At 44.3% G+C, this 24,714-nt stretch overlaps 1 protein-coding gene across 1 annotated transcript in view; it reads left to right on the plus strand.

Moving 5' to 3' along the window:
• Positions 1-1,011: 1,011 nt before the first annotated feature.
• The window catches only part of adgrg2a (adhesion G protein-coupled receptor G2a), a gene marked incomplete in the record, with an annotated part of 26,756 nt that continues 3,053 nt past the window's right edge, over positions 1,012-24,714 (plus strand). The window contains 32 exon segments of the mRNA XM_036217521.1: positions 1,012-1,143; positions 1,311-1,454; positions 3,254-3,351; positions 4,031-4,356; positions 5,251-5,509; positions 6,945-6,989; positions 7,156-7,197; positions 8,712-8,831; positions 8,920-8,973; positions 9,052-9,113; positions 10,912-10,998; positions 11,062-11,096; positions 11,166-11,422; positions 11,961-12,072; positions 13,566-13,624; positions 13,703-13,750; positions 13,834-13,901; positions 13,982-14,025; positions 14,114-14,138; positions 14,211-14,245; positions 14,355-14,482; positions 14,560-14,677; positions 16,498-20,606; positions 20,698-20,795; positions 20,875-21,011; positions 21,080-21,236; positions 21,893-22,090; positions 22,549-22,683; positions 22,825-22,867; positions 22,942-23,045; positions 23,122-23,246; positions 23,318-23,586. Coding sequence (XP_036073414.1) covers positions 3,258-3,351; positions 4,031-4,356; positions 5,251-5,509; positions 6,945-6,989; positions 7,156-7,197; positions 8,712-8,831; positions 8,920-8,973; positions 9,052-9,113; positions 10,912-10,998; positions 11,062-11,096; positions 11,166-11,422; positions 11,961-12,072; positions 13,566-13,624; positions 13,703-13,750; positions 13,834-13,901; positions 13,982-14,025; positions 14,114-14,138; positions 14,211-14,245; positions 14,355-14,482; positions 14,560-14,677; positions 16,498-20,606; positions 20,698-20,795; positions 20,875-21,011; positions 21,080-21,236; positions 21,893-22,090; positions 22,549-22,683; positions 22,825-22,867; positions 22,942-23,045; positions 23,122-23,246; positions 23,318-23,586 — 7,393 coding nt within the window.

Below are 24,714 nucleotides of genomic sequence, written 5' to 3' on the forward strand. Positions count from 1 at the left end.
AATCCTTACTTTAAAAACTTACTTTGTTTTATTTATTTATCTTGTTGCTTTTCTCTCTTTCTCCTCAGTAGTCTTACACTGCTGGGTTTTGTTATTTTAGTTTGGGGTTGGACCTTGGTAGTCTTAGTTTGCAGGCTTAGTTTATTTGTTTTCTTTAGGTAGTTTTGGTCAGAGAGCTGCAGACTCAGACGGTCGACATGGCGGGGTCAGCAGTCTCCATGACGGATTTTATGTTTGGCTGAGGCTCCAATCCCTTTATTTTAGTTTGTTCTTTCTTTCAGGGAACAAGGTCTTTAGTTTATTTAATAAACTGTGTTCCTTTTACCCTTAGTGTCCAGTTTTTATGTTTATTGTCAAGAAGTAGATTTTTAACAGGAAGTAGATTTTTAACAGGAAGTAGATTTTTAACAGGAAGTAGTTTTTTAACAGGAAGTAGATTTTTAACAGGAAGTAGAGCTAAAGGAGACTCTAAAGAAAAAAAATACCTGAATGAGTTTGTAGTTTATGTTTGCAGTTCATGTTGTGTTTCTTTTCCCTAATAGAAAGTGTACATATTTATAGATGAAAGATAAAAAGTTCCTCTGTTAGACCTGAATACCTTCACAGTTCACAGCAGCTGCATCTGCAGACGGCGTTTGCGGTTGCAGCTGCAGCTGCAGACAGTTCTTGTTCAACATGCAGATCCTGCAGCTGCAGACGGCGTTTGCTGCTGCTGTTGTGCGGCTCTGCTCCACTGATTTCACACCATGCTGTTCCTCTTGACTAAAACCTAACAAAGGCTTGATACTGGATCCAGTGGAAAATCTGCTCTGCTGCCCTCTGGTGGAGCGTTAGATGTCTGGCAGCTCGCCCTCAGGCTGCTTCGCTCTTGTTGGATAAATTTGGCGTCTGCCACAAACATCATTCCTGACGTTCATCAGCGTTTTGTGTTCATGAGGGCGTGCTGCAGCATGGAGGACAGACGGATGAAGTCAGACTGGTTTGTCAACATGAATTCATCATCTCACTCTTGGTATTGTGTATCTGTGCCTTTCCCCTGATGACTTACACAAATGTGTAACAGAGACACAAAGACAGCAGGAGCAGACTGTGAGCAGGAACTGGCCGGCCCTGGATCCTGAACGACCAGCTGCTGCTTGCTTGGTGAGGCTGTGAACCAGGAGGGATAGATGAGGAGGAACACAGCAGTCTAGCTGTTGTTTCCTCCTTTGTTGGTATGCTGTTGCGTGTGTACAGTATCCTGCAGGCTTTGCGTCGCAGTCTCTGATTTCCTGGCACTCAGAGAAACACACCTCTCTTTTATGAAACAGGTGGAACTGAGGTGAAAGCTCAGAGTCAGAGTGGCAGTCAGGCGCCGACAGAGCAGAGGAAGGATGACTGCACAGGTTCAGACGACCCGTCCTCCTCCGTAGGATCCTCTGACTCCATCAGCCGGAGATCCAAGACGGCGTCAGGTCAGTTCCATAAACTCATGACTCTTTACTGGAGAACAAACCAGGAGAAACGAAGCAGAGCGTGGGAACGGGACACTGTGGATACAGACTTCAGGGTTTGGACACAAAAGTTCTGGAAGTTTCTGAGGAAAGTCAGCAGATCTAAGGGAACCAAACGTGTCTGTTTGTTCGATCAAACAAAGAACCGTCAGAATACTGAGTGTGTAGAACAGCTGACGACATTCCACAGGAGAGCGTCGCATGAACTCAGCTTTAGAGAAAAATACTTCAGAGTGATGCAGGTAATCCTGGTTCACAGAAGGAAGTTTATCAAAAGTTTCTAGAGAGAGAAAAAGCTTTTACTTTGGAATGGCAGCAACGACACTCCAGTAGGAATCTTTCAATCCTGTGACATCCGGACGGTTCATCCGGACGGTCCATCCGGACAGTCCATCCGGACGGTCCATCCGGACGGTCGATCTGGACGGTTCATCCGGACGGTTCATCCAGACGGTCGATCTGGACGGTCGATCCGGACGGTTCATCCGGACGGTCGATCCGGACGGTCGATCCGGACGGTCGATCTGGACGGTCCATCCATCAGCAGTTCAGTTCTGTGAAGGACATTTTGGTTCATGAACCATGAGTTCTATTTTTGTTCTGAAACATGTTTTTCTTCTTAGAAATTCTAACAAACTTCAAGGTTTTATTTTACGAGTTAAAAGTGAATCAGCTTCAAATATTTGATGTTTTTCTAGTTTCTTTCTCACAAAGTTGCAGCTGCATTTCAGCTCCGATCTTTTCTCTACTATAACTTTAATATTTTGACATTATTTTCCTCTTTGAGCTGCTCTGAACTTTATTTCATTATTTCGAATATCTTATTTTTAGCTGATGTTTCTTCATCGTCTGTAACTTCTCAGAACTTCAGAGAAAGCATGAATGTAGGATAACCATGAAACTTTAAGAATCGTTATATTACAAAGTCAATTCAAACGGAGCAGCTCAGCCCGGTGATGACCGGCTGGTTAACCTGTTTGTTACTCAGAATGTTGACTAGATTAGTTAAGTTAATCATTAAAGAGAGAGTTTCCTGTTTACATTTGGACCAATAAAGACATAAAATCCAGTTAAAAAATTGTGTTATTTGAAAGTAATGTTTTAGGTTTTCCAACTTAATTGGCTAAATAAAAGCGTTTCTATTGTAGGGTCTCAAAGTAGAACAGGAAGTTTGGCAGAAATCCTCCGAGTTTGAATCCTTTGTGTTCATTTGTGTGTTTCTGTGAGTTGCATGAAGAACAGTGATAAAGCGTAGAAACGCAGAGCGCTGGACTCCGCCTCCAGGCGCCGTTCTCACGTCTGTTATTCAAACCTGAAGGAAGGATACGGATCATCATCTTTCTCCCTCATCACAGCTTTGCTCTTGTCTCCTTTCAGAGAGAATGAGGATGAATTTCTTCTGCCTGTGGCTGTAGGATCAACAAGATCACAGATCCTTCTCTATCATGTTCAGTATTTATGAATCCGTTGTTTCTAGAGAAACCGATCAGACCATAGATAGCATCTCTGGAAACAGGCGTGCTGGTCAGGAGGGAAAGTACGTCTGCTGAAGTGCTCTTTTGCATCGGACAGCAGGTTTTTATTGGTGTATAAGGTCGGCTGTAACTCCGCCCATACCTATGCTCCTCCCATTTCTCTGTCCAGTCTTTCATTAGTCATCAACAGTTTTGATGCGGTTCCACAATGAGGCATGAAGCAGACATCTGACACCAGCTGCTTTGATTAACATGACTGAAACCTGAAGGAATCTGATGTTTCAGGAGGATGTTTGGCTTTTGGTCAGAGGGAAATTACAGATGGAAACCTCATTTCCTCCCGTTGGTCTGGACTCTTCTGCTGGCAGCCGCGCCGCTCTCAGGTAAACAGTTTCATTGGTTTCAAGACGTGCTTTCTGTTGTTCGTTGGTCTGCTGCTGAAGCTGATGATCTCTGCTGAAGCTGATGATCTTTGCTGAAGCTGATGATCTCTGCTGAAGCTGATGATCTTTGCTGAAGCTAATGAACTCTGCTGAAGCTGATGAACTCTCATGAAGCTGATGAACTCTCCTGAAGCTGATGAACTCTGCTGAAGCTGAGGAGCTCTGCTGAAGTTGATGAACTCTGATGAAGCTGATGAACTCTCCTGAAGCTGGGGGAGCTCTCCTAAAGCTGATGAACTCTCATGAAGCTGATGATCTCTGCTGAAGTTGATGAACTCTCATGAAGCTGATGAACTCTCCTGAAGCTGGGGGAGCTCTCCTAAAGCTGATGAACTCTCATGAAGCTGATGAACTCTGCTGAAGCTGATGAACTCTGCTGAAGCTGATGATCTTTCCTGAAGCTGATGAACTCTGATGAAGCTGATGAACTCTGCTGAAGCTGATGATCTCTCCTGAAGCTGATGAACTCTGCTGAAGCTGATGAACTCTGCTGAAGTTGATGAACTCTGCTGAAGCTGATGATCTTTCCTGAAGCTGATGAACTCTCCTAAAGCTGATGAGCTCTCCTGAAGCTGATGATCTCTGCTGAAGCTGATGAACTCTGCTCGTATGGTTGCAGCGCTTGGATCTTTCCTGGGAGACACCAAAGCCGTGCTGAATGGCTGCGAGGACCAGTGGACGCTGCAGGGCGCCGTGGTCGTGCCCCGGCTCTTCCAGATGACGGTGTGTGTGGACGTGCACGTGGTTGTCCCTGGAGCCTGGGCGGCCTTCCTGTACACCTCGGTGCGCGGTCCCAATCCTGACCTAGGCCTGGAGGGAGACGCCACGGCGATTTACGGATGGTTGCTTCAAGTCCGCCACAGATTCCCGCTGCAGCTGACGCCGCTACGGTGGCACCGAGTGTGTCTGAGGCGGGACGCCGAGGGCAACTCCTTCAGCCTGGAGGTAAGGACGACCGCAGAGTCACGCTGTTCTGTTTACTGGAATGTGTAAACATGGAAACAGCTGTTCACAGCGGGGTTCCGCAGGTTTTTGTCTGTAGCTCTCTGCTGGTTCCCTTCAGTAGCGTCCTCACAGTCATAAAACCATAAGACGTTCATGAGCTGACGAGTCGACAGTGACTGACAGCTGATCTCCACCTTCTGCTGCCTGACGTCAGAGGATTCTGGAATGAGAAGAAGGAAGTTTCTAGAAGACAAAGAGTCGGACAGTTCATCCTAAACACGATTGAAGACATTCCTGAAGCTGCAGAGACACATGCAGTCAGTTCAAAACAGTCCAAGTCTTTTTAGGATGATCTTTTTACAGGAAGAAAGTTCTTCTAACTGAAGCTTTATTCAGTTAGGAAAAGTGAAATATTAAGTTTCTAACCTGAAAACTTTTCATCGTTTTAATCTTTAATTCACGTCTAGACTTTAGGTTCTTTTCAGAACATCGACTTAAAGGAGAGAAAGAGATGAAACTCTAAAATCATTAACAGACATCACAAACCGGGTCGAAACAAGGAGAACTCGGGCCCAGCTTGACTCACTGTCAGCCGGTGTTACTCAGGGTTCAGTGTTGGGCCCCTTTAGCAAACAAGCTGGTACCACAGACGGCCCTCAGCTTCATCCATCTCAGCTGTCAGTTTGGGTCACACCTGAGCAGAACTCTACCTGGACGGTGCTGAGAGTTTCTGGAATAGTTTCAGGTGAAGGAGACAGAGACCTAGATGTTTACGGAACCTCTTTAAGAGTCTGTCAGTCTGCCTATCTGTGCAGGTAAAGTCCTGTTCCCTCCCGTCTGCGGAGGCGTGTCCTCCTCACACCTGCAGTTTCTCATGGGGTGACTGTGTTCCAGGTGGATGGCCGATTGGTGGCGGAGAGGACGGTGATCGCCCAGGCCATCCCTCCGTCCGGCACCCTGTGGCTGGGCTGCCATCCCAGACTGCAGCCCCCGGGGGCTCAGCGGGGGAGGGTGGAGCTGTACCTGTTCCGCATGTGGGCGGACCTGTACGACCACGGTTTGTGTGAGGACGGCTCTGTAATTGGCTGGGACTCCCGGTTCTGGAGCGTGACCGATCCCAAAGCCAAAGAGAAGGACCCGTACCTGCTGTGTGGTGAGGGCCGCTTCATGCAGCAGCATGAGTACCATATGTTTCCCAGCATGCACTTCTCTCTGTCGTCCATGATCTTCCACTGCAACCTGTGAACATGAGAGACCGAAGCTGAAGGAGCCAGGAGTCCTGCTGACACACCTGTTGAGTCCGATTCTACCAGCAGATTAGACTTTAAATACTGAGTTTGTTTGAGATGTTTGGATTATTTTAGGTTTAAAAAGAAAATCAAACCTGAGACGACAGATTCCAGTTCTGTAAACTCTGATCAATACAGAATCACAGCTTATTAGACCTGGACTGAACCAGGAAACCAAAACCATCCATTCTTTTGTGGGCTACCATGATAATAGAGTTACCATGGTTACCATAGTAATTCTATTACCATGGTAACATTGCAACAGAATGTTTCTTAGGGTCAGCTTTTTTCCTGTTTTTAACTATAAAAATCCCAAATACTGACAGTTATTTAACAGAATAGAATAGAAAAATATTAAATTAATAAAAAAAGAAGAAAATAGAATAACATAGAAAAAAATGATAAAATAAAATAAAATAGAAAATAAATAATAAAATAAAATAGAATAGAGAAAATAGCATAGAATAAAGATACATTTAAATTAGAATAGAAAAGAAACAATAACATAAAATGTAATTGAATATAATATAATACAATAAAATAGAATAGAAAAAACCATAAGAGAAAAATATAGAACAAAATAGAATAGAAATAATAATATAAAATACTATGTAAATGAATATAACTGAATAAAATAAAGCAGAATCAATTAAAACAGAAGAGAAAAAAATAGAATAGAATAGAATAGAATAGGATAGAATAGAATAGAATAGAATAGAATAGAATAGGATAGAATAGGATAGGATAGACCTGATGTCACTGACAGTTTTTAAATCTCCTTTTTTTAACTAAACCATGTTAGTAAATCGATAATCGTAAACAACCATGCCGTGGACGAGTAAACGCTGAACAGATCCGCTCGGACGTTATTCGTCGGGGCGGACATTGACCACAGTTTGCTCCACCCACCTCAGCAACAACTGGTCCGTCCGCCTGCCAATCAAAAGCTCCTGAAGTCTGAGCAGTTTTTTCCTGATTGGTTTTTATCCAGACTGTAAACATGTTCATGTTGAGAGAAGAATCAGACTTCTTAACGTGAGAGTCCTTCCTCCTGCGGTCTCTGGAGTTTGTAGTTTTCTGATCCGTGTGAAGTTCTGGGATGGTGGAAAGCTAAAAGAAGAACATCTATCATCACATTTGTCTAAAATGAAGAACTGGTTCTGAAGGTCTGACCAGTCCGGGCTCAAACAGGAAGTCCAGAGGGACGGTCTGCTCATGCCACGCCTCTTCCTGTCCAGTAGTGCATGTCTGTAGTGCATGTTACATGTTGAGAATTGCATGTCTTTGTTTGTCTTGTAGAGAAGAAACGTTTTCGGCGAGAAGCAGGAGTGAAGCAGACTCCAGGTGATGTTCCTCCTCATGCATGACCTCTATATCAAAGCCTGGAGCTCGCTCTGCTCTGACCCCTGAATCTGAATGTTTACCACCAATGAAGCATTTCTCCTCAGAATCAGCAGAAACAAACACTTTCAGGAGCATCCAGACAAACAGCTTCTATTCCCTGTTTCAGGAATCACACCTGGTCCGGGAATGTCTCGGGAATATTCTCCAGGTAAGAAAAACTCTTCATTTTCCTCAAGCTTTAGATCTGCAGACGGAACCTTCTTTAGAGTTTCTGCAGGTCCGAGTCCTGCAGCGGGTGTAGTAGCAGGTGGAGGTCGACGTAGATTATGGGATGTTTCTGTAAAAGAAAGGAGCGTTTACATCGTTGACCTTAACCACAGTGAGTGAATGAGCTTTAGATCAGGAACAAGTCTTATCACTGCAACCTTTGCTCTGACTGGACCTAAAGTCTTAGAGAATCTGATCTGAACTTCCACCTATCAGGTGGATCTGCATGGTCACATGACCACAGACGGACTGCAGCGGCAGAAACATTCCAGAGTTTTCCTTCACGTCCTCAGAAACAGATGCTGTAAACATGTAGGATCCAGTTTCAAAAGAGATCAATTTGCATCCGGCTATGATGGCTGTGCTTCAGAGGGCTGCTCTGTTGGTCGGAGGTTTAAATCCCAGGTCATCTGGACACAAGGGTCCACTTTGCCTCCATGAGTCTTCTGAAGCTTGGCTGCACGGTGGAGCAGTGGTTAGCGCTCTTGCCTCACAGCGAGAAGGCCCCGGTTCGACTCCCGGCTGGGACCTTTCTGTGTGGAGTTTGCATGTTCTCCCCGTGCATGCGTGGGTTTTCACCGAGGACTCCGGCTTCCTCCCACCGTCCAAAAACATGCTTCATAGGTTCATTGGTGACTCTAAATTGTCCCTAGGTGTGGATGTGAGAGTGAATGGGTGTGATTGAGGCCCTGAGACAGACTGGAGACCTGTCCAGGGTGTACCCCGCCTTCGCCCATCAGTAGCCGGGATAGGCTCCGGCACCCCCGCGACCCCGAAAGGGAAGAAGCGGACAAGAAGATGGATGGATGGATGGATGGAGTCTTCTGAAGCAGCAGGTGATGTCCAGCACACAGATGGAGCGCTATCAGGTCTCGATGGTTCCAATGGCGTTCCCTGCTGGACCTGATCTTCACCTGAGCTGGACCTGATCTTCACCAGAGCTGGACCTGATCTTTACCTTAGCTGGACCTGATCTTCACCTGAGGATGAAGCAAATCCAGGAGCGCCTCAGTGTTTTCTGCCGGGCGACGCTTTCCCTTTCAGACACAAATGCTTTTATGGACAGAATAACGGCAGAAACTCAGGATCCGTGTCGGGAAACGCCGTCGGCTTCATCCTCATCACAGCTGGTTACGGATTTTCTGCCACGACTGGATGAAACCTGTTTTTATCATTAATCGAGGAAACAGGAAACTCCAAGCATGGAGAACATGGAGGTTCTTTCCCCCTCAAACTCGTTTCATTTTACAGTTTGGATAAAACACAGTGATATTTCAGTTCTGGTTCCTGTGTTTTAAATGTCTAGTAATCTGATTACTATTACTTTTTTTTTTGTGGGGGGGCACAAAGTTTCCTCTGAACTCTGACTCCGCCCTGAACTCTGACTCCGCCCTGAAGTCCCTCAGGTTCCTAAATGACACAAACAACTCAAACTTCTACCCGCTTTACTTCCAGATGCTGAATTCACGCCCAGCCCCCCCAACCTGTCGTCTACAGTCAGGCTGACCACGCCCCCCGCCACCACTGCAGCCCCTCATCCCAGCAGCAGCGCGGCTGCAGGGCCTGCGCAGTCAGGTTGGTCTGCATGCAGCAGATATTCAGCAGAACAGGATGTTCTCCAGTGGCTGCGTCCTTCATGTTCTCCTCACCTGTTTGTCCTCAGGTGAAGGCTCACCTGTGCTGAAGTGTGACACGCAGCAGCTCTGCTCCAATGACAGTAAACATGACTCCTTCTTGTCCAATCAGAGCCTCTGAACAGGTGTGCCGGCTGCTCTCAGCTGTCTTCTCCTCACAGGTTCTTATTTCTGGTTGTCTTTGACTGCTGAGGATGACTTTGATGACGACCTGCAGGACCAGGTGGGCGTGGCCTCTTTCTCAGAGTGAATTCTGTCTGTAAAGGTCAAACTGGCTGAGCAGGAATGAGGTTCTGCAGAAATCCAGGCTGTTAATGACAGACGTTCTGACAGGTTCAGGCTGATGTGGACCGACCGGCTCCTGGTTATTCTTAGCTCCTCCCCCACAAAGACTGCACGCTGTCCTCACCGACAGCATCAGCTTCAGGCTGCACCAACATACTATTTATACGGAAAACAGAAGCTTTTATTCTGTATGTTTATTCTTTTTCTTTTGAAATATTTCAATATCTGATCCTTTTGCTATAAAAACTGAATCTGTTTGAGAATCGCTTCAATTCAATCGACTTCACAGCTTCATGTTCACAAGAAAAACTTTCACTGTTTATAAACACAAACAAAAGGCTTTTATTTTGAAAGAATTTGCATTGCTTCAGTGTCACAACACTGCAAGCTTTAACACAAAGCATAAAAGACCATCAGATTGTGATAATGTTTTACTAAAGATATACATCTGAAAGATCTGTCCAGATCTGTGACATCATCGGGTCGTAGTTACACCACGTTTCACACTGTGTTCTCATTCAGGTGCTGTTAGTTTCTAAACCTAAAACTGTCCAGCAGATCGTTACATCTTTCTGAGAGGGAATGAGGATTGGAGAAAAGAGAGTAAAAACTCACTAAGCAAAACCAGGGTTTCTGCAGGATCTGAGAGTCTTCAAATGAATCAGTGGTTTGATGAATTCAGAAACAAGACCTTCAAAAGCCTCAAAAACGTCTCGAACTTTGAAATCTGAGACTTCTAAATTCATCTGTGAATCTTCTCCGATTATTGAGATCAAATAATGTAAATAAAAGCGTCAGAACGGTCGTTACGGACCAAGATGCTGGATGAAAAAAAAGGAGAAACAGAAGCAAGCTGAAGCACAAACACAAACCAGATCAGAACCTGGTTTCAATCTAACTTTAATCTGAATATGATGACATGTTTTGATCCAAATGACACTAAAAAGGTCTGAACTTTCACTCAAAGAAACTCGTAGGAACCCTGCAGAACACCCGTCTCAGGGTTGTCCAAAGAAAACTATTATGGGATGGCCACAGGACTCACAGCTTGGTGACTATTTAGGGACATTTTCAGACTTTCACATTGTCCCAGATATGGAAAAAGAAGTCGTTTGTTTGAGCAATCTTCATAAATTTCACACACCGCCAGGTTAAGACCACGACCCAACTGAATCCTGAATCCATAAAAATCACCTTTACTTCCAGCTACAAATTCAAACTCCTAAATATTCTGATCGATCGCCTCTGAACTCCTGGAGCAGAACCAACTCAAAACCAACAGAAAAGACACCATTCTGAAAAAAAAGGTTTTTTTCCACCACTTTGTCACGTTCAGCCAGTGAGGGCGGGTCAAAAGAAGAGGGTGATGGCGCCTGCGGTCCACAAAACGCCACTCGGGCTGTAATGTCAACTTGTTGACTTCATGCAGCTCCAGTCATTTCATTTTTAAAACGGATAACTTGAGAAACGTGAACGTATTCTGAGGTCAGAAAATGTCAACAAATCAGTTTGGTTTTAAAAGTGAACGTGTTTTATAAACCATGTAGACTGTGATAAACATCGACTTTAGTGTTTACATGATGTCATCAGACGACAGGAAATGTTCTACATCACCAAGACGCTGTTAACAACACTCACATACATCTGGATTTAAAGGGTTAAAGTCTTGACTTTGTCTTCTTTCATCACTAACTGAGCCGTACTGAATCAAATCCCTGCATGTTTCTGTCATTCAGGTTTCCAAAGCTTTTTCTTGTGGGAACGCCATCACCAAACAGACACAGAGCTTCAGAGATTTCTGTCGGAACGGCGGGAACGTTCAGGTCAGCCTTTCAATCCGTCCTGCAGTTTCTCCTTCAGACGCCGTTAACTCTGTCTGCTTGCAGGTTGTGGAGGCGTCCTGCTCAAACACCACCGTCAGGTAAAAGGAGCTTTTCTTTTCATCACGTGTGTCACATGACCGTGTCCTCACTGTCACTCATGTTTTCAGCACAACAGTCTGCGGCGTGCTGCTGCTGCTCAATGGCACTGTGCCAGCATGCGACCTGCAACTCATTGGGGAGTCTGCCCTGCAGCCGTCTGCCCCGCAGCCGTCTGCCCTGCAGTCATCTGCCTCGCAGCCGTCTGCCCTGCAGTCATCTGCCTCGCAGCCATCTGCCCCGCAGCCGTCTGCCCTGCAGCCATCTGCCTCGCAGCCGTCTGCAGGGTGGACGAGGCCAAACATCAGAGTTCAGGTGGAACGAGTGGGTGAGTCAGTTCCTCCGAAATTCCCAGAGAGGTGAAGGCGAGGATGCTAACTGTCCATAGAGAAGGGCCGCTTTGCATCACATGACCACAGAGACAGCTGCCAGTCTGGGAGGCATCAGGATTTGCATACAATTTCTGAATGAACATTTCCATATCACACGTTGCCAGGTTCTTACAGAGACTTTCAGGAAAACAATTTCAACTTTAAAAGAAGCCAGACGCTCAAGTCACCTGCAGGTCCAAAGCCAGGTGTCAAAACTCGAGTCCGTGTCAGTCTTAAACCTCCTCTCGTTTGCAGTATCTGAGCAGTGAGTCAGCGTTTAGTTTACGTCTGACTGGCTCCTCGCACACAAACAAACAAACAAACAGCCGTCTGATGTTTGTTATATAAAAGGCAAACTGTTCTCATCTGCTTTGCATGCTGGGAACAGGCATGCAAACACATGCAGAGTGGACTTTGCTGGAATTCTGTCTAACCCTGTGAAGTGATGTAAGAAGGAAAGCGGGTTCATCCGTTTCCTCTTTTCTCTGGTTCCAGGTCGGAACCTCTGTGAGGGTTTGTCTCCATCTGAAGGCAGATTCGTGAGATGCTCGTCCACGTCTTCTCTGGAAGACATCTGTCGCTCCAACACTCACTCCAACATTACATGGTGAGCTCTCTGCTTTTCTACCTGGATCATCGGGTGGTTCAGGCGAACCTGGTGGGTTGTCATGGTTACAGATGGAGGAAGGAGCTGGGTAAATAGGCAGCTGTTGGCCTGTGAGGTGATAGAGATTGTGGCAGAGATATTTCTGATGAGACTTTTGTTTATGTTTGCATATTATCATGTGTAGACGTAAGTCCATCACCTGTGTCAATAACAGCGTCCACTTCCTGTGGATCAAACAGGATTTCAGCAGCTTCTTGTCATGCATGAACATGACCCATCCACTCCTCAAACATCTTCAGGTAGAAGCTGCTGCTTCATCCATGCTTCTATTATGAAGGACATCAAATACAGAAGAAATGTACAATAACACAAATATTTGAAAGTAAAATGAGGAAGAAATGAACCGATGAAGAAAGAGTTCTTTATGTTGACAGGATTAGATGTCAGGTATGTTTTGTTGGGTAGTTTTTTATTGTATTTCTGCCTGTGGCTGTGTTACTGACTAATACTGACTTATCCTAAATATACTGACTAAAACTAATACTGACTAATAACTAATCTTAAATTATACAGACTCATGCTGACTATTTTGACTTTCTGATCAGAATGTGATCTTTTTTTTCCTGTTAAATGTGTGCACTGTGATAATCTCAGTCTGGAGATTGATCAAACTCAGATCTGTGATCACTCAGAGATCCACAGATCTCTCTCTCAGATCCATAGATCTCTCTCAGATCCACAGATCTCTCTTAGATCCATAGATCTCTCTTAGATCCATAGATCTCTCTCAGATCCACAGATCAGTCTCAAATCCACAGATCTCTCTCAGATCCACAGATCTCTCTTAGATCCATAGATCTCTCTCAGATCCACGAATCTCTCTCAGATCCACAGATCTCTCTTAGATCCCCAGATCAGTCTCAGATCCACAGATCTCTCTCAGATCCCCAGATCAGTCTCAGATCCACAGATCTCTCTCAGATCCACAGATCAGTCTCAGATCCACAGATTTCTCTCAGATCCACAGATCTCTCTCAGATCCACAGATCAGTCTCAGATCCACTGATCGCTCTTCGATAGGAACCTTTTTTTATGATTCTTCAACTTTTTCAGAACAGCTAAATTCTCCTCAAACTTTGGACGTTGTTTCTGATTTCACATTCAGTAATGATCCACTCGAGATCAAGGTAGTCGGTTTGAGATCCAACTTTGCCAACATTTAGAAAATGTATTCTCAGAGAAGGATTCTATTTGATCCACATTCTAACACTACAAACCATCAGCTGACTAAACAGAACGAATGACAAGTGACAAAAGTAGAATTCTGGTTAAAAGTCATAAAGCAGATATTGTTGCAATAAAAATACATTTAATTTATTGGAGTCCTCGTTGAGCTGTAGATGAAGAGAGAACTTCATGACTGTTGTCACTGGATGTCTGTGTTTAGTCTTTGGCCGTCACTCATCTGATCCTGATCCACATGTCTTCTACAGCTCCGTCTTGGAGCCGGACTTTCAGCCCGTCTCTGAACCTGGGTCATCCTTCTGCAGTGGTTCGTATCTGACCCCCCCCCCTTTAATCCCTAATCTCAGGCGAATGCAGTTCTGTAAACTTGTGGTCTGTGCTTTAGAGCCGGCGCCAAACTTCTGTGACTGCACCACTTCCTGCAGTTCTAAAAGTGAGAAACAAAACGACAACAACAACAACGACACAAATACGACAGTAATATGAAACTCTTTCTGTTTGTTGACCTTTTCTCAGGTCGGTTTTATGCCATGAAACTCAACATTAGCAATCAAAGTTTCACAGCTGAGACCCTCAAAAATATGGTTAGTACATTTTAATGAACACGTTACTTTGGAATAGAGAGATACTAAACTCTTACTAGTGACTACCTCTGTCTCTGCAGTTCTTACAGTCTCCACTGGGCGGTTCTTGTACGCCTAAGAAATTGTAAGTCCCTAAATCCTCTCTGCAAAATGATTGCTGTAAGAAATGCTAAATCATTTGGTGTCCTGATGTTAAATATTCTTGTGTTCAGGTGCGACATGGTGAAGAAATCTCAGGTAAATCTGACCAGTCACAGCTGTGACTTTACCATGTTGACCTGTTATTTACGGGTCGTTTTACTTATCCAGGCTGTCCGATTGGAATGTCATGGAACGTCGACGAGGTACGAGTCTCTCCTGGTCTGTCTGTTCATGGGCTCCTGAACAAAAGTGTTTTATTCTGAAATCCTCAGAGCAGTTTGAAAGGGTGTGCTGTGTGATGCTGCTCTCCAGGCTGTACAGCTGCATGGTGACTGTGGAGATGTCTGGACCGGTGGACGACTGCGCCCTCAGACAGACTGTGCAGGAAATCATCCAGAAGAACCACGACGTTCAGATTGATAAGCCGCTCACTCGCATGAGTTAGTCTGCATTTTTACTCATGAAAATGTGACTGCTTAGACGTTTGCTGCTGACTGCGTTGTTTGTGCTTCCTCAGTGGTGTGCGGTTCTGCTGGTTCGTCTCTGCAAACGCTGTTGGAGTCCAACCTCACCTGGGCAACGAGTGACCTGCAGCCCTCAGACATGTGCCGGCCTGAGCCCACCCTGCCGCTATGGTGAGACATCCTGTCGGTCTGCCACTATCACTGAGGGATTTTCCAGGATCAGGAATATTTATGGTCATAAAACGACCTCCGTCTGTGAGAAGTTCATTCCAACACCTTCAAGATGTTTTAAGGTTACACATTTGACCGAACTATGTTCAAAGTTTATTGTATCACAAACACACATTCCAAAGGTTTATGAAACAATTACTTTCAAAATGCCCCTGGAATTCAGATCCACTAGGATCCGCCAACAGTTTTTCATAGCATTCTTTGGATCAGAAAGACTTTACAAAAATGTCCTGAAAAGGGTAAAGAAATAAACAATTGTCTCGAGTTCTTTGTGTTGTGATGAAAAGCGTGTTTTGAGATTAGAACATCAGATTAGTTTGTCTGGGTCAGAATATCCTTATCAACAAGAAATTCATTGTCAGTGGGAAAATACACAGATATGAGCTTTAACGTTTTTAAGATAATCACATATCAGTTACACCTCCAGCCAAAAAAACACAGTAAGTAGTTTGTGTCTTTAAAAGTTTCCACAAATGAACAGTGTGTTTGTAGTTTCTGGTTTTGCTCTCTGACTTTGTACTAAGCTGAAGGAATGGAGAGTATTAGAGGAAAACAGAATCAGCTTTAAAGTCAGCAACCCAACAGGAAGTGACTCTACAGTCTGGTCCAATCACAGAGCTGCTGTTCATCATCGCCATCTTTGACAGCCAGCTGGAGTGAAGTGATGGGAAGCTAAGTTACTTCCAAGTGAAGATCTGAGCTAGTGAAACCAGGCGGAGGCTCTGACCTAGAAAACTATAGAGTGAAAGAACAAAGGGACGGCTCTGGTAGATGAGGGGTTAACGTTTGTATGAACACAGGTCTAATGGTTTTAGGAACATTTGTGTCCTGCTGGTTTAGCGAGTTTCCATGTAACTTTTAGTGCTAACTGGCACATCTGAGACCAAACCTGTTCTTCTATTTTCCAAAGAACTCTCCTTTTGCTCTTGAACCTGCTGCAACAATGTCCTGCTGCTCGTTGTTGTGGTGGTTTAGGCGAGTCCGGTTTCACTCTCTGAGGACGGGTTCCTCACTCCCTCTGTGGAAACTGGGAGAGGAGATGATCTGTCAGGACAGCCCTGGCCTGGAGACATCAGCGCTCTCAGGGGCGTCTTTGTGTCCGCTCTTTCTTCTCTCCATTCTTGATACCCTAGTTTGTTATTTACACCTGAAGCTCTTGACTCACCTGCAGTCTTCAGGATCAGAGATCACTTTAAAAACTTTACATCAGACTAACAGGTTCTGCAGTTTTAATCAAGAGTTTATTATTTATGAAAATGTCGGTGAAAAACAGCACATTTGTATTTTTTACTGAAGGAGAGAGATCCTGGAATGACTGTAAGATATACTCTACGGAGAGTTAGGATAGGCTCCAGCAGCCTCATGACTCTTAAAGGGAAATGACAGGTTAAGAAAGGGATGGATGGATGATGGATGGATGGATAGATGATGGATGGATGGATGGATGGATGATGGATGGATGGATGGATGGATGGATGGATGGATGGATGGATGGATGGTTGGATGGATGAATGGTTGGATGGATGATGGATGATGGATGGATGTTGGATGGTTGGATGGATGGATGGTTGGATGAATGTATGGATGGATGAATGAATGGATGGTTGGATGGATGGATTATTAGATGGTTGGATGGATGGCTAGATGGTTGGATGGTTGGTTGGATGGATGGATGGATTATTAGATGGTTGGATGGATGGTTAAATGGTTGGATGTTGGATGTTGTTACCCCCAGTAAGCTTAAGTCTTTGTTCTTCCAGTGATGCTGGAGAGACGCTGGCCGTTCTGCTGACTGACCTTTGCCCCTCACAGCCTTTCACAACACAACCTCCAACTCCGAGCAGCACGACACTTAAACCCACACTGCGCTTCAACAACACAACAAGGACACAACCGACGGCCCTTTCTGCACGTTTGACCTCTAAACAGCCGTCAACATCACAAGTCTTGCTAAAAAACACAAGAAGCACCACAACAGTACAAAATAATGTAGTTAACACAACTCCTCTGCCGCCCACACACACACTAACTACAGATGAAGGCTTGACAAAATCTCCTAATCACACAACTGTGACACAACCAACAACAGAACACCATAAACTGTCACAAACTGTTGTTGGTGAAGATGCTAATATCAACACAACAGATGCAAACAATTACTCGACAGTGTACAATCGCAGCTCCTACACAACAACTGGACCTTTTGTGTCTCAAAGTCACACAACACAAATCCCATCTCTGAAGAACAACTACACAACAGAAAACAATAACATGACAATTGAAACCAGCCACGCGTCAACACAACAACACACTGCAGACAAGAACACAACAATTGGAAATACAACAACACAAGCTAACAATTATTCGGTTCACACTACAGCTACACCCAGCAACAATAACACAACAAGCCAACAAAATAAAGGACCAAACACTACATCATACAACATTATGTCCAGCAATGATAACACAACACACAGCAACACAAACACAACACCCTACATTACAAGAACCAGCAATGATCACACAACATCAACAAGTACAACACACAACAACAATGGCACACATTTTTATAGTTCAACAACTCCCAACAATGACAAAACAGCATCAAAAACAACATCAACACAAGGCAACACAAGTGCAGTGGTGTACACAACAGCAAGCTCCAGAGATGAAAACACAACATTAAACTATACAGCATCATACAACATAATGATCAACAATGATAACACAACACCTAGCAACATAAACACAACATTGTACAGTGGAACCACAAACACCAGCAATAACACAACATTTAGTACAAAAACACAACACAACAACACAATGGCAGATGGTGCAACCACACACAGCAACATTAACACAACTTTAATAAGCACAACTTTGTACAGTACACAAACACCCATCAACAATCACACAACATCCTACACTACAGCACCCAGAAAGAATGACACAACAAATGCCACAACTAAAAGCAACTTTCCGTCCAGAGTTTCAGCAACAACTAACATCAATGACAGAACTGTTGTCACTCACCCAACAGTCACAAACAATTACACAACCACACAAACTAGTCCAGGAGCAACTGAAACAACAACTTCTACACTCGTTCCTCTGGTCAGGTATACAGACTCACAACAATCCACTTCAACAAAAGTACCCTTCAATCACACAGGTATGAACAACAAAACTGACGGCTACACAACAAAGAGTCCTCTTTCCTCTCGTAGTTACACAACACAAAATGATACCTCCACTGCCAACAGTAGTTACACAACAGTCCAGTTTCTAACTACAACAATCAGAAATTCCACAACATTAGATGGAACTACAACCAAAACGCACAACACAACAACCAACAAATCACCAGAAATAACTGACAAATACATCAAACTGAACAATACAACAACACAAAACAACAGCTCTTTATCAGAGCCCACAAGCCCACCGCCACTATACAAGTTAACACCAGAAAATAATGACACAATACACAATACATCAACACTTGATGCCATTACAGCTCACACAACGGCAGACCCTGAAACAACAGCCACACAAAATCCCACAACAGTGCACACTTTCACCGGCCATAGCAGCAAAAGTGCACAATACAACAATTCAGTAACAGCAGAAAGAGGAAGTAGTACACTTACCCCGACAGCCAGTTACACAGACTCACAACAGAGGAGCAGCAATTACACACAAGAGTACAAAGAAAATGGAGAAACCAGCAACTACACAACAACTGGTCCTCTAACATCTCCAAACTACACAACAGCTGATCAAAACTACACAACGCACAGTAATGCCTTTGATAGCTACACAACGATAAACAATGTAACTACAAAAAATGACATTTCCATCACAACTAGCCAAATCAGCGCAATGACACACAACACAACCACATTTATCAGCAACTACACAACACCTGAAAAAGGCGACAATCTTACCACTGACAGCAATACGACTACAGTAAGAAACATTTACACCACAGGGTACAACACAACAACAAATAACAGTGACACAACACAAAATGACACAACAACACCCAGTAACAATTTTACAACAAATATAACAATGCTCAGTAGCAGTTACACAACAATGGACAGCACAACACCCAGCAGTGATAACACAACTTCTGACAGTGAAACAATAATGCAGAATTACACAACACCTCACAATTTCACCAATGTTAGTAACAAAAGTGTACAGTACAACACTTCAGAAACAACTGAAACAAGTACAACACTTACACCAACAACCAGTCACACAGACTCACAACACACTACTTTAGTGAGTACTGATTACACACAAGACTATAATCAAAGTAGAGAAACTAGCAACTACACAACGGTACTCAGCACAACACCCAGCAGTGATAACACAACTTCTAACAGTGACACAACTACGATTCAAAATTACACAACACCTCACAGTTTCACCAATGTTAGTAACAAAAGTGTACAGTACAACACTTCAGAAACAACTGAAACAACAAGTACACTTACACCAACAACCAGCCACACAGACTCACAACACACTACTGATTACACACAAGGCTATAATGGAAGCAGAGAAACCATCAACTACACAATACTCAGCACACCAACCAGGGGTGATAACACAACTTCTGACAGTGACACAACTACAATACAAAGTCATACAACAGTTTACAATTTCAGCAACAACAGTTTTTTATACAACAGTTCAGGAACAACTGAAACAATAAGTACCACTCTCACACCAACAACCAGTCACACAGACTCACAACACACTACAGATTACACACAAGGCTATGATGGAAGTAGAGGAACCAGCAACTACACAACAGTTAACTCCTTTACAACTGAGAATTATCCAACACAAAATAATGTTTCAACTCCTTTGAACAGCTACACAACAGGGAAAGATACAACCCAAAGACAAAACAGCACAACTCACAATACAACCACAATATACAGCAATTTCACATCTGCAACTTTAATAAGCAAAAGTGATCATAATGCAACTACAGCAAACACAAATGACACTACGAGAAGCAGTAACACAACACCATATGTTACAACACACAGTAATAGTCTAGCAACGACTAATAATACAAAATTGTTGGCTAGCAATTCCTCAACACACAGAACAACAACACCCAGCAACAATTACACAACAGTGTACAACACTTCAACAACCAGCTACAATCGTCCAACAACATATGAGACAACAACGCAGAGCAAAAGTAACTTCACAGTCAACAACACAACAACAACGAGCAGCAATCCTGAAGCAATTCACAATACAACAGTCAGCAACAGTAACACAACAACAAATGACACTACAACACCTGGGAGCAATGGTACAGAGTTGTATAGCCTCTTAACAACAACAATGCACAACACAACACCCAGTACCCCTTACAAAACACTGAAAAATACAACTCTTCCTGACAGCGATGACACAACAACTGACAACAAAGACATCACTGACAGCAGCTACACAACCCCAGTACCTGCTCTCGCTGCTGTGTGTCCAAATAAAACAACTTGCAGCCCGACTGTTGCACCCATCAGTGCACCGCAGAACATCACAAACACTGTCAGGATGAACACAACTGTGTCGTCAGCTGCTACACAAAAGCCTGAACCAACGGCCACAAAAAACCCCAGCATAGAAAATCTGAAGTCCAGCCACACAACTAAAACTCCCCAAGTTACCACAGACACAACCACAGTCAACACAAACATGTACCTCACAACCAGCGGGGGGAGCATTCACAATACCACAAGAACAGTTGTCAACGCACCGATAACAACTACAACCACTGCTACTCCGGCCAAAGCTAACACAACTACCACAAAAGCTGCAAACGCCGTCACAACAAGTAAGTCAAGTCAAGAAGTTTCTATTTTTTCTTCCAAAGTGAGAAAACAAAAGCTCAGTTTACGATGCAAACTCCTCGTTGATTCATCAAGCTGCAGCACAGACGTCCACCACAACGAGCCAAGCAGAAACCCAACTCAACAATCTGTCCAACCTGACCAAAGATGCTTCTCAGCTCAGCTCCTCCGAGGTAACCGGACTGTCTGTAAAACTAGAAACTTCCAATGAAGGTTGTTGGTCTTAGTTCTGTCGTGTGATGGATTCTTTAGATCTCTGATGTGGTGAAGGTTCTGGATACAGTCCTGCAGGGCCCCAACGTCTCCAAGTCCTCTGGAAAAAAGGTTCTAGACGTCATCAGCAACCTTCTGGATGCTGACGAGTCCGCTCTGTCTGGATCTGCTAACAGGTGTGAGGAGAGCTCCCAGCATCGCACACAAAGGAGGCTTGCTTTGTCATTCACTTCCTGCTTTACAGCTTGATTAAGATGGTGGAGAAGCTCGGCGTGTTGCTGGAAGTCACCGGAGACACAGAGACCGTCTCAGCAACATCTCTAGTGCTGGCGGTCAGAACCGTGGACAGCACCAACTTTGTGGAAACGTCTGTTGACGTTTATTCCCCAAACGACGTCCAGGTGAGTGATCTCTGGTGCGGTCCGGTCTGTCCACTCATGCAGCTGTGGACCTTCAAGATGTCTTCACATGTTCCTAAAGACTGCGGTCAGACACAGAGAGAACTCTGGAGGCACTTATGGTCCAGTGGAATTAGATCGTAATGTTTTTACTGAAATGTCCTTTCTTCGTTATCATCAGTGTAACTTAGCATGCAGTCGGCTGAAACAGTCAGACCTGCAGGCTGTTTTCAAAGCAGATAAAAGCTGCAGCATCGTTGGCTGGTCACCAACCCGTCAATCACTATGGGCAGGTTGACCTTCATGCCATTCAAAGTCAGTCAGTCATTACCGGCTTTGCTTAACCAACCACAGTACCCCATAGATGAATGTTTAGAGGGAAACAAACATTACAAGTCTTGGTTTGTCCGTCAGTCAAATCGTCGGTACGAACAGGATTTTTTTCTAACCGTATTTGAGTCTTATATTCCAGACTCAGCTCACTCACTTCACAATCCATCCAGCATTCATTCTAAAGCACCACGTGCAGCAAAAAAGCTCAAATCTGCCCTAAAAACGCAGCAGCTGCTGCAGAAACCAAAGCAGCAATCGCTGTAACGTTCCATTTTTGGTGGAACAAACTATATTCTGATTATGTTCTGTTGTCTTTGTGCCTTCAGCTCTCCCCCAGCAGTACCCGGAGGAAGAGGTCTGCCTCCCCGCTGGGGTCAGGGTCTCTGCCCAGCTCCCTCAAATCCGCCTCCCCGCTGGGGTCAGTGTCTCTGCCCAGCTCCCTTTTATCCGGCCTCTCTCCTGAGGAGCAGCAGAATGCCAGCAGGGTCCAGTTCACCTTCTACACCAAAAACTCCCTCTTTCAGGTGCATGACATCATTCATTTATTCACCTTTGTGCTTGTTTGGCTTTGAAGTATTTTATGGCTTCTATGGCTTATCATCTGTACATTTTGACCCAATCTATCTTGTACTCGACACAGTTCTTTTTATGTTCGTATCTTGGCTGTTGTTGGTTTCAGTCTGTTGTGTTTTATTAGTGGTTGTTTACATGTGTCTAAAACCTTGTGATCAACACATGATGTTGGTTGGTTAGTGGGTTGCTCGATTGGTTGGTTGACTGGTTGCTTGATTGGTCGGTTGATTGGTTGGTTGACTGGTTTGTTGGTTGGTAGATTAGTCAGTAGTTTGCTTTGTGGTTTGGATGGTTGTTTGGCTGGTTTGTCGGTGGGTTGGTTGGTTGTTCTGTCGGTTCCTCGTGAGCTTTAATGCTGCATTTACAGACTAATAGCAGCATCTTCGTCTCATTCTTTCTCGTTTTCCAGGACATTTCTCTGAATAATCAGACCAACGTCAGTCAGATTCTGGGCTCCAGTGTGGCAAATCTGTCAATAAGCAACCTGGCAGACAACATCAGGTTTAGCATCAGGAACCCTGGGGAGCCGCAAATCGATCCGCAGGTGAGGCTTTGCTTTCAAGAACCAACAAACTCACATGAGTTTAATAAAAAATATCAATCTAATTTGGTGAAGGTGACATTTGGAATAAAACTTTACATAGAAACTGTTTTTATTCGATTTCTCTTTTGCTAAAAATTACAGGTAACTAACGCCACTTGTGTGTTCTGGGATTACGCTCTGAATGGTGAGCACCTGTCCTGTACCTCAGCAATTTTCTGAACCGACACTCATTTATCTAAAACGTCTTTTTCTGTGAAGGTGAGAAAGGAGGCTGGAGGTCCGACGGCTGCTTTGTGGTCAACGTCACTTCTACGCACACGACCTGCAGCTGCAACCACCTCACCTCCTTTGCAGTCCTGCTGGTCAGTGATGCTGGTGTCTGCAGCTCTCGGACCACTTCCGTGTTTGTCTTCACTCTTCCTCATGAATCTCCAACAGGATCTGTCCAGAGAGGGCATCATGGACCGGCAGCAGGCAGAAATCCTGACCTTCATCACCTACATTGGCTGTGGAATCTCCTCCATCTTTCTGAGCGTCACCCTGCTGACGTACCTGCTGTTCCCGTAAGGTTCTCGTGGTCACAGCCGGCGTTCCCTGAGGGACAAGCAGACTCTGAGCTTGTGTTTCTCTGCAGAAAACTGCTGCGGGACATTCCAGCAAAGATCCTGGTCCAGCTGTCCTTGTCTCTCCTTTTGCTCAACCTGGTCTTTCTGCTGGACAGCTGGCTGTCGCTCTACGATGCAGTCGGGCTGTGCATTAGCACCGCCTTCTTTCTGCACTACTTCCTGCTGACATCGTTTACGTGGGCGGGACTTGAGGCGCTGCACATGTACCTGAGCATCGTGCGAGTGTTCACTCCTTACCTGAACAAATACATGCTGAAGTTCTCCCTGATGGGATGGGGTAGGAGTCCTGAGGTTCAGCCGTTCTCTGGCGGCTGTCCTGAAGCTGACGTTTCCTCTCTCTGGTCTGCAGGGATCCCTCTGATCGTGGTGATTGTGGTGATAGCCGTGGACAAGGACAACTATGGCCCCGTGGGATATGACAAGTACACAAACGCCACCGCAAATGACTTGTAAGGTTTCAACATTTACTTTTTCTCAGACTAATGTCCCCTTTACTTTGAAATACCAAAGTTTTACTGAACATTTTTATTTTGTTTCATGTGTAGAAATAACATCATTTGTTATGTTTACTAAGCTGTAGAATCTCAATTCAATTCAATTTTATTTATACAGCCCAAAATCACAAAGAAAATTTGCCTCATTGGGCTTCATGCAGGTAATTTTACAGATTTGAAAATTAGTCATAAAATATGAACAATAGTTTAAAACTAAACAGACTACATAAACTGGTTATCCCTGCCCTTAGACACTCCCTCCTTTTAGGAGGAAAAACTCCTAAAAAAAACCTGAGTCAGGAAAAAAGAAGAAACCTTAGGGATTCCCACATGAAGGAGAGATCCTATCCCAGGACGGACAGGAGATACCAGAACAGTTAAAGAAAAATTAGCTTCTACAACTACGAATCTAAGAGTTCATTCAGATGGAGCTGAGGGACGAGTGATGATTAAGTCCACAGTCTAGATGAAGCAGAAGTGCAGTCCACGACCAGGAGCAGGTGGACAGACGACCCAGCAGGAATCACTCTCACTCAGAGATGCAGGATGGTGTCGGGGGCGTGGTCCACGGCCAAGAGTGGGAGCGTGGGCGATCCACCGGGGATCTGAAATCTCTCCCGCTCCCCAGAGGAGAGTGGGAAAGAAGAACAACATGTGAATGGAACTGCACCAACAAAAGCATGGAGAACTAAATACAATAAATAATAAAGAATAGAAGAGAGGAGAAGTAGATGAGAATAGAGAACAGAACCCCAGAGCTGATCTGAATAATAATAGAAAATCTACATTTATATTTAAACACATCAATATTAATTTATTAATTTAGCCTCACAAGGACCACAGGAGAGGGAATATTCTCTGATTACTAGCTAGTCTGGCAGAACGCCTGTCCAAAGAGGAATGTTTTAAGG

The sequence above is a fragment of the Oryzias melastigma genome, linkage group LG20 (assembly GCF_002922805.2).
Source record: "Oryzias melastigma strain HK-1 linkage group LG20, ASM292280v2, whole genome shotgun sequence".
Classification (NCBI taxonomy): domain Eukaryota; kingdom Metazoa; phylum Chordata; class Actinopteri; order Beloniformes; family Adrianichthyidae; genus Oryzias; species Oryzias melastigma.